This window comes from Pongo pygmaeus, chromosome 21 (assembly GCF_028885625.2).
Source record: "Pongo pygmaeus isolate AG05252 chromosome 21, NHGRI_mPonPyg2-v2.0_pri, whole genome shotgun sequence".
Lineage (NCBI taxonomy): Eukaryota > Metazoa > Chordata > Mammalia > Primates > Hominidae > Pongo > Pongo pygmaeus.
In genome coordinates, this window is record NC_072394.2 from 36,240,097 (window position 1) to 36,253,927 (window position 13,831).

At 46.4% G+C, this 13,831-nt stretch overlaps 1 protein-coding gene across 1 annotated transcript in view; it reads left to right on the forward strand.

Moving 5' to 3' along the window:
• The first annotated feature begins 6,567 nt into the window (after window positions 1–6,567).
• Window positions 6,568–13,831, forward strand: part of CHMP4B (charged multivesicular body protein 4B) — a 43,425-nt gene continuing 36,161 nt past the window's right edge. The window contains exon 1 of the mRNA XM_054467496.2: window positions 6,568–6,901. Coding sequence (XP_054323471.1) covers window positions 6,712–6,901 — 190 coding nt within the window. The 5' untranslated portion in view covers window positions 6,568–6,711. The remainder of the gene's footprint in view (window positions 6,902–13,831) is intronic.

Here is a 13,831-nt window from a genome sequence, read left to right on the forward strand (position 1 = left end):
GTCCCCACTCAAATCTCATCTTGAATTATATCTCCCATAATTCCCATTGTTGTGGGAGGGACCTGGTAGGAGACAATTAAATCATGGCAGCGGTTTCTCCCATACTGTTCTTGTGGTAGTGAATAAGTCTCATGAGACCTGGTGGTTTTATAAGGAGAAATCCCTTTCTCTTGGCTCTCATTGTGTCTTTGCCTGTTGCCATCCATATAAGACGGGACTTACTCTTCCTTGCCTTCTGCCATGATTGTGAGGCTTCCCCCATATGGAACTATAAGTCCAATTAAACCTCTTTCTTTTGTAGATTGCCCAGTCTTGGGTATGCCTTTATCAGCAGCATGAAAACAGACTAATACAGTACTCAAGATTAAATCTGAGGTTTCTGCTGTCATATCCCCAAGATATTTTTCTGGGCTCCCAGAGTTAGAACATGAGGGGCTCTGTTATCACCCTCAGTTTACCCCACAGCTGTATGAAACTGATGGTGGTGAGGTCCACAGCATCTTCCTGTTCATATATCCTTTGGGTAATGGCTCCAACCCAGCAAGTGTTTTGCTACCTATGTGCCTGGGAGCAACTTGACTTAGATAAGAGGTGACGAGGCAGACTGCTTAGATGTGGAGGGGCTGCTGCACCCATGAGGTGGCTTGACTGAAGCCTCTTTGTTTTTCTCTTTTACTTTGCTAAAACATTGCAATGTCTCAATTACAGAACAAACACAAATGTGACTTAATGTTTAACAATTCATACTCCTGTGAATTCTTAACAGTTCTAACATGTCTCTCACATTTGAAAAACTTATTCCAACCACGAAATTGGGTGAAATGAACTCTACCATCCTCTGGGAATGGCTGCCTGTTTGTGCAGGGTTGGACGTTGTGGCTGATTAAAACAACAACATCCAACTCATGGCTTTTGTCCAAATGTAAATCATAGTCTGAGGGAGGAGATAAGACTCACATATAAACTAATAGAGGAAAAGTCCAGCTAAGCTCTCATTTATTTGAAACTCTGATCCTGAGCAACTTCACATATTTGAAAAGTACAGGAAGGAATAAAAAATACCTTTGAGAAGCTGTATTTTTCTTCATGGGAGAGCATTTCAGCTCCTCATTTAGAATTGGTTTATTCTTTGTTGTTGTTGTTTTTTTTTTTTGAGACGGAATCTCGCTTTGTCACCCAGGCTGGAGTGCAGTGGCGTGATCTCGGCTCACTGCAAGCTCTGCCTCCTGGGTTCAGGCCATTCTCCTGCCTCAGCCTCCCGAGTAGCTGGGACTACAGGTGCCTGCAATCACGCCTGGCTAATTTTTTTGTAGTTTTAGTAGAGACGGGGTTTCACCCTGTTAGCCAGGATGGTCTCAATCTCCTGACCTCGTGATCCACCCATCTCGGCCTCCCAAAGTGCTGGGATTACAGGCGTGAGCCACTCCGCCCGGCTATTCTTTGTTTTCATGCAAGGTTAACACATGCAAAAGATTGGAAGCAGCAAACTAGAATGGCAGGCTTGGGGCAACTACTGGCTACTAACAGCAGCCTCACTGCTAATGGATGGAGAAATGATTTTTTTCCCCCTTTTTATCCACCACTAAGAGTCTAGAGAAGTGATGCTTGACACCAAAGACAATGGAAAAACAATGAAATGTGGTACCACAATTAGCTGCGTCTATTTATTGCAGGGGCAAAAAAGTCCTCAATGCTTCTGCTACTTTTGAAAGTTCTGAGTCTCTCCCTGGTTCAATTCTTATTGCCTATAAAGATGACAGAATACCTAAGAATAAAATACACATTTTTGAGCATCTGCTAGGTGCCAAGTCTATGCTAAGTAAGTACTTTACATTCTATATCTCACATAAGCTTGAGGTGGTCCTGTTATGATCATCTCCAGTTTACACTTGCAGGAAAGCAGGCACAGAGAGTAGGGGAAATAACTTGCCCAAGTAAGCAGTCAAGGCTGGGTTTTGAACCTTTGCTATCAAAGTTCAGTGCCAAGGCTCTTAGCTTCTGCTAGGTTTCAAAGGATCTGTTAGGTGGATGAAGAGTAGAAAGACATTGCAGGTAGAGGGAAGAACATTTGCAAAGAAAGACAGGGCTAGTCAGTCAGTCACTTGATTTCTCTGAATCTTGGTTTACTCCCCTATAAAATAGGAACAGTATTATCTGTCATAGGCTGCTTATGATAATTAAATGTGATTTTTTTTTCTTTTTTTTTGGAGACGGAGTCTTGCTCTGTCACCTAGGCTGGAGTGCAGTGGCGCAATCTCGGCTCACTGCAAACTCCGCCTCTGGGGTTCAAGTGATTCTCCTGCCTCAGCCTCCCAAGTCACTGGGATTACAGGCACGTACCACCATGCCTGGCTAATTTTTGTATTTTTAGAGAGACAGGGTTTCACCATGTTGGCCAGGCTGGTCTCGAACTCCTGACCTCATGATCCATCTGCCTTGGCCTCCCAAAGTGCTGGGATTACAGGCGTGAGCCACTGCGCCTGGCCAAATGTGATATTATATGTACAGCACTTTGCACAGTGCCAGAATGTGCATCGATGGTGCAATCACAGAATGTGCGTCAATGTTAATTATTGTTGTTTTTCAAATATAATAGTTCTCCTTTATCCTCGGGTGTACCTGCAAGTGGATGCCTGAAAACATAAATAGTACTGAACTTTATATATACTGTGTTTTTCCTATATATATACATCTATGATAAAGTTTAATTTATAAATTAGGCACAGTAAGAGATTAATAACAACTATTAATAAAATGGGACAATTATAACAATATACTGTATTCAGTTTTGTGAATGTGGTCTCTCTCTCAAAATGTCTTACTGTACTGTATTCACCCTTCTTGAGATTATGTGCGATGACAAAATGCCTATGTGATGAGATGAAGTGAGGTGAATGACACAGGCATTATGAGGTAGTGTTAGGCTACTACTGACCGTCTGAGATGTCAGGAGGACCATCTGCTTTGGGTGATCCTGGATCATTGAGCTATGACGATGTCAGTGGTTGGATATCAGGATCAGACGATGTGAACCGATGATTGGGGGTCCTTGGATAATTGTGTTTTTGCCAAAAACTTTTGGAAGAACATTATTACTGGAAGTTGTCTCTTTCTTTCTTTTTCTGAGACAGCATCTCGCTCTGTTGCCCAGGTTTCAGTGCAGTGGTGTGATCATGGCTCACTGCAGCCTCAACCTCCTGGGCTCAGGTGATCCTCCCTCCTCAGCCTCCTGAATAGCTGGGATTGCAGGTGTGTGCCACCACACCCAGCTGGTTTTTTGCATTTTTTGTAGAGATGAGGTTTCACCATGTTGCCCAGGCTGGTCTCAAACTCGTGAGCTCAAATGACCCGCCTACTTCAGCATCCCAAAGTGCTGAGATTACAAGCGTGAGCCACTGCACCTGGCCATCTCTTTCTATTTAATTCTTTTTTTTTTTGAAACAGAGTCTCTGTTGCCCAGGCTGGAGTGCAGTGGCGCAATCTCAGCTCACTGCAACCTCTGCCTCTTGGGTTCAAGCAATTCTCCTGCCTTAGCCTCCCAAGTAGCTAGGATTACAGGTGCACGCCACCATGCCTGGGTGAATTTTTGTATTTTTAGTAGAGACAGGATTTCACCACGATGGCCAGGCTAGTCTCAAACTCCGGGCCTCAAGTGATCTGCCCCCCCGCTTCCCAAAGTGCTAGGATTACAGGTGTTAGCCACCATACCTGGCCTCTTTCTTTTTAATTCATAGAAGTGTGGCTGCAGAAGTTGTAATCCTTTGGTGACCACACGACTGATTTTAATGCTGTGTTCTCTCGAGGATTGTATTCCATAATTTTGTCCTTTAATGTCTGTGCAATTTGAAACACTCGGCAAATTTTGGTAACACCCATATTGCTGGTTCTGTTTCCGTTTCTTCTTCATTTTCCTCTTTCTCTCTAGATGACTTGACGAGTTCTTCCAATTCCACATTTGTTAACACTTCCCAGTGGCCTTCAATATGATCTTCCACTTCTTCATCAAGCATGTCCCCAAATCCTTCTCCACCAACTTGTCTTGCTGTAGCCTCTCCAGTAATATTTATTTATTTATTTGAGACAGGGTCTCACTCTGTCACCCAGGCTGGAGTGCAGTGGTGAGATCACAGCTCACTGCAGTTTCAAACTCCCAGGCTCAGATGATCTTCATGGCCCAGTCTCCTGAGTAGCTGGGACTATAGGCCTGTGCCATCACGCCCAGCTAAATTTTGTATTTTTTGTAGGGACAGGGTTTCGCCATGTTGCCCAGGCTGGCCTCAACTCCCGGGCTCAAGCAATCCACCTGCCTTGGTCTCCCAAAATGCTGGAATTACAGGCGTGAGTCACCGCACCCAACCTCCAGTAACTTTTTTTTTTTTTTTTTTTTGACACGGAGTCTCACTCTGTTGCCCAGGCTGGAGTGCAGTGGTGCCATCTCGGCTCACTGCCAGCTCTGCCTCCTGGGTTCACACCATTCTCCTGTCTCAGCCTCCCGAGTAGCTGGGACTACAGACGCTTGCCACCACGCCTGGCTAATTTTTTTTGTATTTTTAGTAGAGACGGGGTTTCACCGTGTTAGCCAGGATGATCTTGATCTCCTGATCCTGTGATCCGCCCGCCTCGGCCTCCCAAAGTGCTGGGATTACAGGCATGAGCCACCGCGCCCGGCCTTTTTTTTTGAGACGGAGTCTCTCTCTGTCGCCCAGGCTGGAGTGCAGTGGCGTGATCTCGGCTTACTGCAAGCTCTACCTCCCAGGTTCACGCCATTCTCCTGCCTCAGCCTCCCGAGTAGCTGGGACTACAGGCACCCGCTGCCACCATGCCAGGCTAATTTTTTGTATTTTTAGTAGAAACGGGGTTTCACCGTGTTAGCCAGGATGGTCTCGATCTCCTGACCTCGTGATCTGCCCGCCTCAGCCTCCCAAAGTGCTGGGATTACAGGCGTGAGCCACTGCGCCCAGCTCTAGTAATTTTTTTTTTTCTTTTTGAGAGAGAATTTTGCTCTTGTCGCCCAGGCTGGAGTGCAATAGCGCAATTTCAGTTCACTGCAACCTCTGCCTCTCAGGTTCAAGCGATGCTCCTGCCTCAGCCTCCCAAGTAGCTGGGATTACAGGTGTGCGCCACCAAGCCCAGCAAATTTTTTTTTGTATTTTTAGTAGAGATGGGGTTTCACCATGTTGGCCAGGCTGGTCTCAAGCTGCTGACCTCAGGTGATCCACCCACCTAGGCCTGCCAGATTGCTGGGATTACAGGTGTGAGCCACTGTGCCCAGCCCATCCAGTAATTTTTATATTTTGCAGTCTAAACCTATTCCTAAGTCAGTGCAACCATCCATTACTTTCAGTAAGTGGCTTGGTGCCACTTGTTTTAGGAGATTCCTTGCTGAAGCCTTTATACAGGCTCAGTGCTTTCTGGGGTAACAGGTTGCTGTCAGTTGGAACACATTTTTTGTTCGTGTCTTCCACCTATAAGCTTAATACTTTTTCTTTTCTTTTTTTAAAAAAATTATTTTCTTTTTTTCCCCTGTAAGTAAGGATACAACTTAATGCCTTTTGTATCTTAACTAAGCACTTATCACACACTGTGGCTGTAACTTTTGCAGTTTGAGGTACGATAGCAAAACCAGCATGAATTTCTTTTTCCTCTTTCACAATTCTAGGGCTAGAACATTCGTTCTTACTGCAGACCTCAGTAAGCTCAGCATACGATTTTTTTCTTAAGCTGAGAACTTCCACCTTTACATTTAAAGGAAGCACTTTACAGCTTCATTTTGGCATATGCAAACTGCCAGCATTACTGCTCTTGCACTTTGGGGCCATTATATAGTAAAATGAGGGTTACTCGAACCAAAGCACTGCAACACCGTGACCGTCCATCTGATAACTCCTAAGCTGGTAAGTAACTAACAGATGGTAGTGGTATGTTGGACAAAGGGATGATTCACATCGCAGGTGGGATGGAACAGGATAGCACGAGATTTCATTAGGCCAATGGAAATTAAAAACTTATGAACTGTTTATTTCTGGAATTTTCTATTTAATACTGTCAGACCTTAGCTGGCCAAGCGAAACTGCTCAAAGTAAAATCGCAGATACGGGGGAGAGTACCGTACTTAACTGGAGAAGATACTGCTTTGCTTCTGTGACCACAGAATTGACAGGTTGAAATTGGAAACAACTGTTGCCTTCACGTTTTTAAGACAACTTCACATGAATATACATGTAAAGTTCAAGCATGGCGGTATCCCATACTAGCAATAAATTTTTGAGCAGTGTTGCACACTTACTGTCATTTCTCTTACTGTTCTACCACTCCTACAGAGCGCAGGCCAAGGAGACTACATTTCCCAGCATGCCACACGCCCTTTGACCCCAGCTGCAACAAAAAGACGCGCCGGGGAGCGCCTGAAGGCGGAAGACTACAGCTTCCCGGCATGCAGAGCGCTTCCTTCCATTAAATTTGAGGCGCGGCCGGCGCGTTGCCCACCGGGAGTTGTAGTCAGTGGCGCGTTGCCCTGACGCCGGCCGGGCCGGGCGTGGGGGCCTGTGGGAGGTGGCGCGGCCGGGCCCAGCTGCGGGGCGGAGGCGGAGGCGGAGGAGAGGCCTGCTGCGGCAGGGAGCGGCGGGACTGGGAGCGGGCGCCGGAGCCGAGCCGAGCCGAGCCGAGCCGAGCCGGAGCGGGCGGCGAAGGCCGGCGCGGCGAGCAGCAACCATGTCGGTGTTCGGGAAGCTGTTCGGGGCTGGAGGGGGTAAGGCCGGCAAGGGCGGCCCGACCCCCCAGGAGGCCATCCAGCGGCTGCGGGACACGGAAGAGATGTTAAGCAAGAAACAGGAGTTCCTGGAGAAGAAAATCGAGCAGGAGCTGACGGCCGCCAAGAAGCACGGCACCAAAAACAAGCGCGGTGAGGCTGCCCGGCCCCTTCAGACTTGCCACGAGCTCCCCCCAGGCTCCCCGGGCCCGGACTTCACCTTCGTCAGACTCGCCTCGGGGTCTGGTCTGACCCTGGAACTCTCCGGGTCAGACTTCTTGCCGGGTCTGGGACCCCCTCCCCGACTCCCTTCAATGTCTCCCCGATCCCTGGACTTTTCCATCGTCAGACTTATTTTGCCCTCTCCCCTCAGCCTCTCCACCCCGCCAGGCCCCTTCAGACCCCAATCTGACAGCACTTTTCCTCCGCCCTCACTCTGTCCCTTTCTCTTCCGCCTTTTCCTTCTCGCCTCACCCACCTGCCTAGCTACTGCCCCTGCCTCCCCCTCGGCTCATTTCTGCCCCCATCCTAGCATTTCTGTGCTTCCTGGTCCTACCTGTGCCCTCTCCCGACTCCTCGGTGGAATCTGTGAGCTGCCCTTGGCCTCTCCCCCATCCTCTCAACTCAGAATTCTCGTTGAAAAGCCTCCTTGCTGGAGAGAAAAGGGGACTGGGGGAGAGGAGACCCCCTGATTCCTGCTCTATTCACTTGCTGAGTGAACTTGAGCAAGTTGCTTTCCCTTTGGGGCCTCAGTTTCCCCATCCGTCAGCCAGGGTTCGGCCTCTGTTGAGGCCTAAGGTGTTTCCCAGCGTTGTGATTCACTTTTTGTTGCCTCATAGCTTGGCCTTACCAAAGTTTCCCGTGGTGCAAGCCTTCACCCCGTGACTCACCGCTTCCCCATCCCTCTGAACCAGAAATAGAGACTCCCGACTGCTCCCCAGTCCCCACTACTAGGATTCAGGGCCCCAGTATTGAATCTTGAGGCACTGCTTGTTTTACTTCCTGTTGTCGTATGGCTTTCTGGGCATTCTAAGTGCTTTGTGTTTTTCTTAAGTGAGATGAATGTGAAAATGCTTTAAAACTGTAAAGCAGTTTAGAAATGTTTGCTTTTTCTTGTTATGGCCATGTGAGAGTGAATCACAGAACGACATCCCTTCCCCTTGAGAAGGGTTTAGGATTGAGGTAATTCACTCAGAAGTCTGCTAGTGACTAGCAGTGTGACCTTGAGCTAATTTACCTTTCTGAGAGGAAAATCATGGATTTACAGTGCTCAGCACATAGTAGGGGCTAAGTCGATGTTTTCTCCATCCTAATAGGAGAACAAAATAGCCTATCTGGAGGATGCTTCTCTGCTGATAGTCAACAGATATTCTGGAAATTCTTTTTAGTGCCTGCTGCATGCGCTGTATTCATAGGGGTGAACAAAACACAGCCTCAACCCTAATGGGAGAGAAGACAGAAACAGGAAAATAAATGAAGAAAATATTGTCCGGGGGTGATAAGTACTAAACACACAAAAAGATGGTCTGATAGGGAGTGGTGGAGTGGGAGGGATGCCACTTTAGATAGAATGGTCAGGGAAGGCGTCTTTGAAAAGGTAAAGTTTGAACTGAGTCTGGAGAAGGAACCAGCTCTGTAAAAAAAAAAAAAGGGGAGGAGCCTTCCCAGCATGGAAAGCCGCATGGGAAAAGGCTCGGAGGTTGGCAGGTTGTAAGAAACCGAAGAGAGAGACCCCTGTGTCCAGAATGTAGTGCTTGGAGGGAGAGTGGTATGGGATAAAGGGGGCGGGGCTTGGACTTTGAACTTGTTGGTGAAGAGTTTGGATTTTATTCCAAGTGGGTGGAAAGCTTTTGGAGGGTATTTTGCTGGAACGTGTCGTTATTGACAGAGTTTTTAAAACATCATCTGGCTGCTCTTTGGAGAGTGGGTGGGGGATGAGGGTGGGAGCAGGGAGAACAGTGAGGAGGCAGCTGCAGTGGTCCATTTGTGGCCTGAACTCCAGGTTAGTTGTGGAGATGGGAACAGGGTTATATTTTGCTGTCTCTAGCTTTTTCCTCTGATGACTCCCCCTCAGTCCAGATCCTCTGTTTATGGTCATCAGAATCAGTGTTTTTAGCTTTCTGCATTTTGGAATGCAGGAGGACGGTGTCAGTTTACCATTTTCCTCTGATCTTTTGGTCTGGAGCTAGCTTAGTTTCCGGAGTTTGTTTGTTTTTTTTTTTTTTTTTTGAGACGGAGTCTCGCTCTGTTGCCCAGGCTGGAGTGCAGTGGCACGATCTCAGCTCACTGCAACCTCTGCCTCCCGGGTTCAAATGATTCTCCTGCCTCAGCCTCCTGAGTAGCTCGGATTACGGGTGCACGCCACCATGCCTGGCTAATTTCTGTATTTTTAGTAGAGATGGGGTTTCACCATGTTGGTCAGGCTGGTCTCGAACACCTGACCTCATGATCTGCCTGCCTCGGCCTCCCAAAGTGCTGGGATTATGGGCATGAGCCATCGCACCCAGCCGTTTCTGCAGTTTTGGCGATCGAATTGACTTTCAAGGGGCTGCAGGAGAGCTCGCCAGCCAACTCTGGAGGACCAATCTCAGTTGTCAGACTTGCTGATGAAAGCAGGCTGTCTTCCTGAGTTTGCTTGAGAGGGTGGGAGCTATTGTAACCTACCCTTCTTTTTAGCATCCTCTAGGAGGAAGGTCTTGGTGGGGGGAGGTGAACACTACCACATTACCATTCAGTTAGTCTACTTATTCACCTGCCACTATGCTGGGACCTTGAGAGTCAGAGATGAAAATACACTGTGTCAGCTCTTCAGGAACTCAGAATTGGAAGTGTGGGGTGGGAGTGTATGTGCGTGTGAGAGAGCAGGAAATGATTATAACAGTGCAGAAACACGAGTGTGTACATGGGCTGAGGCTGCAGAGGAGGCGGCACCTGTTCGGGGGGAAAGGATGAAGACTTGGCAGAGGAAGGAGAACATGAGGTGGGTCAGCAAGGAGTTGGGTGTGTTTGGGAGGCAGTGACAGTGTCGCCTCTGGAGTCTGTGGGTGGGACAGGAGATAACACTGAGAGTGGCCTGTAGTCTTTGGACTTTGACCTGGAAGTGGTGAGGAGCCCTTAGCTGTCCTTTATTTTTATTTATTCATTCACTTTAAGCAACAGGGTCGCGCTGACATCCAGGCCGAAGTGCAGTGGTGCAGTTATAGCTCACTGCAGCCTGGAACTCCTGGGCTCAAGTGATCCTCTCACTTCAGCCTCCTGAGTAGGTAGGACTTCAGGCACATGCCTAGCTAATTCAAAACTTTTTTTTTGTAGGGACAAGGTCTCGCTGTGTTGCCCAGGCTGGTCTCAAACTCCTGGCCTCAAGGGATTCTCCCGTATTAGCCTCCCAAAGTGTTGAGATTACAGCCACTGTGCTCAGCCCTTGGCTGTCTTTTAAAGCAGAGAGTCATCATATCTGTTTGGAATTTTGAAAGAGCACTCTAGCAGCAGCTTAAAGGAAGAAGTGTAGACTGACCAGGAAGGGACTGGAGGCAAGAATCCCATCAGGGGCAAGGATAGTGCCTTTCAGACCTGGGTTTGAGCTGCAGCTTCATCATTTCCTTGCTGGGTCCCTGGGGCAGGTTACTCTGTACCTCAGATTCCTCCTCTACAAATCAGGGTACTAGTATCTGCCTGACTGGATGAAAATATGTTATGCATGCAAAGCTCCTAGAACAATGCCTGCCATATGGTAAGTGACCGATAAATGCTTGCCATTATCATTATTACAAGGAGACTTGCAATTCTTCAGGTGAGAACAAAGGGCCTAGTGTAGAAGCATGGGAAACTGGAAGAGAAATAATACATGTCTGAGACTTTTCTGAAGGAGAATCAAAAGAGACTTGGTGATTTGTTGTAATTGTGGGAGTGGGCAGGACGAAGGAGAGAGGGGAGTGGAGGATGATTCCCTAGTTTATAGCTTGGGCAGCTGGTTGGATGGTGATGGCATTCATGAAGTTGGGAAACAGGAGAAGGAGCGGGTACTTCATAATTGTATAGTCCTTGTAGGTTTGGAAAACCCCTCAGCATCCCCTGAGACTGTGAGGTCCACGAAGTAAGATGTGATAGTCACATTCATCACTGTGTCCCCACCACCTAGCACAGTGCTTTGCACGTGGTTAATGGTCAGCATTTGTTAAATGAAAAAAACAATCTTGTGGGTAAGTTCTGTTATTCCCATTGTATGAGAGAGGAAAATGAGGCTCACGACGGGACGAACTCAACTCAAAGACCAGTTCTGTTGACTGTGGGCATCTTGTGTTGTTTACTCCCGTGATGACCAAGGGTGTCATCATGACCATCACCATGTTCATGAAACACTCAGTTCATTCAACACCCACCTGTGCAAGGTGTGGTGCTGAGTAGGGGAAAAAGAAGTGAAGCAGAAACAGGCCATTCCCTGCTGGGTGTGTAGCCAAATGTAGATGCTATCTTTGAGGCATACACATTGGAAAGATGAAACAAACTTCAGAAGCTTTGAAACAGACCTCAGAAGCTTGAGTAGAGTATTTGCACTGTGTAGGCGTGTCCCAGGTAGTGGTTCCAGTGAGGAGCCTAGAGCAAGATTTGGATTGCATGTTTTTTCCAAATTTCATTTCTTTTTTTTAGTCATATATTCATTCTTAAGCACATAGCAGGCCCTTACTGTATCCTAGGCCCCTTTCTTGGTGCTGAGAATGTAGATGTGAACCAGGTGTGGTCTCTGCCATCCAAGGGACTTAAATATCATCATTTATGAAATAATATTCATCTCACATGGCTATGATAGGATTAACTAAGATAATATATGAAAGAGTGTGGCAAATTGTGGATATTGAGTAAGTGTACTTTTCTTTTCTGATGAAGTTATTGTTGATCAGACTTCTTTGGTTTAGTCGTCTCTTTCATTGAGAACCGGATGGAAACCAAGATCAGAGTTTAGGTGAACTGACAAAAATCACCCAAAGCTAGGTCTTTTTTGGTACCTTTCTAAACAATGCCCTTTGGTTTTCTCCCTAAGAAAGGTGATCCTACTTTTCTGGAGAACATGTGGGAAAAAAAAGAAAAGAAAAAAATGAAAGATGATCAGATATCAAAGATTGTTTTCTTTTTAAGTCTTGGTAACTAGCTAAGGAAATACCTACTCTAGATGGTTCAGATTTCCCTTTTTTTCCTGTTTTAGTAAAGATGAAAACAGTTGTGGACAAGATCATAGTTTAACAAGAGAATTGTATAAGATTAGGAAATGGAGAGTGGCATCTAAAACACCCTACACTGGTACATTTCTGTGGATTTATGGATGCAAATCAGTTCATTTACAGGTTAATTTAGGTTTAGCTGAGAATGTCTGATGGATGCATAGAGGCCAGGAGCTCACAAGAGATATATGTTCATTAAGTTCTGCTCATTGCTGGAGTGAGGGTGGTTTTCTCATGTTTAGTAAAGTCTCTCTCAAACATGAGCATATGTGAAGACACCGTAATAAGTTAAGTTTATAGTGAACGTGGCTCTTTGGTTCTCTGGAATCAAGATCTCAGGTTGAAAAGCACAGTGTCTCAATGGTGCATGTGCCAGCAGTATCTCTTATCCCAGAGGCCCAGGGATAGAAAACTCGAAATCTACCCAGGGAAGTGAGCAGTGGGAATTTCCCTCAGTGACGCTTAAGTTTCTTGTTTGGAAAAATGGTTGACTAGATTGAGTTTGGTTTACTTCTTAAGACAGATGGAGTACCAGAGGCCCTATGTGTTGGCTATCCAAACATGCTGGGGCCTTTAATTCAAATGACAAAATCCTGATTTTGCCCCATTTGGCAGGGAGATTAGATATTTTTAATTGCCTGCCAGAGTAGGTTTATAATGTGATTTGTAACTCACGATAGATTTTGTTTGGAAGTTTAACTAAACGTGAAGACCTGTGAGCAGGACTGTTTTGCCTGGAGAAACCTTGAGTTGTCCAGAGTTGGGTTTGAGTGTGGAGCGAGGTCTTGGAGATTATCCTATGAAGATGTGTGCGAGCCAGCCATCTCTGAGGCGTAAAGCCAGGACCTAATTTGTTTACAGTGGTCCAGAGCCTTGACATGAAGCCAGAGCCCACCAGGAGGAGGGGCAGAGCTCTTGGGGCCTTGAAGAATTTCTTATGAAAACTTAGTCTTATTGCTCAGAATTATTTTGGGTTGTGCCACTGTCTTTAAGAGTGTGTGAGAGAGGATATTAGAAAACAACTTTAGTTGGTCATTTTGCAGATGGATGATTATATTTAGAAGGGGAAAATCTGAGCATAGCAATGGGAAACTACAGATCTAGCTGGTTATAGTACTGGCCTGTTTTTAAGCTGTTTGGCTCAAGTCAGCAATCATTTATTACGTTTCTTCTAGGAGGAAGGTGTGGTGATGTGGGCAAAAGATTCCCAGTTTGAATGCAGCTTTACCTTTCAACAGTAGTACCTTGGCAGTTACTTATTTTCTCTGAGTCTCAATTCCCCCTTGTGTGAAAAGGGAAATACTACCAATACTTACTTGTTAGGGCTCTTATGAGGATGTGGAATAAGTTGATGTATGTAGAGTGCCTCCCAGAATGCCTGGCAAATAGGCGAGATGAAACTGTTTCCTTGGCTTCCCAGAGATAGTCTTAGGGACAGTAAGGCTATAAAGATGGATAAGACACTGCCTTCTCCCCACAAGGGCCCACACAGTTCATCGAGGAAGACATACAGGTAAAAGTAACTATGAGAAAAGGCAAACCCCAAGTTTACAAATGAAGTGTTAGAGGAAAATACAGCAGGAAGAGTTTAATTCATCTCTGAGGTAGCAGGTTCATCTCACCAACCACCCATCCAATGCCCAGATTCCCTCTGTGGCATCCTGCCAAGTGATTAACCTCTGATTGAACCCCTCTGTTGATAGGATTTGTATTAGGTGCCCTATCCTCCCACACTACAGCATAGTCTGTCTCTGGACAGCTCCGACTGTAAAATCACCTTTCTTATTTGGGACTGATATCTGTCTTTCTATAGTACCTACCTCTGCTACAGGTTGGGATGATAGCTCCATAGGGAAGCAGCCTGGGC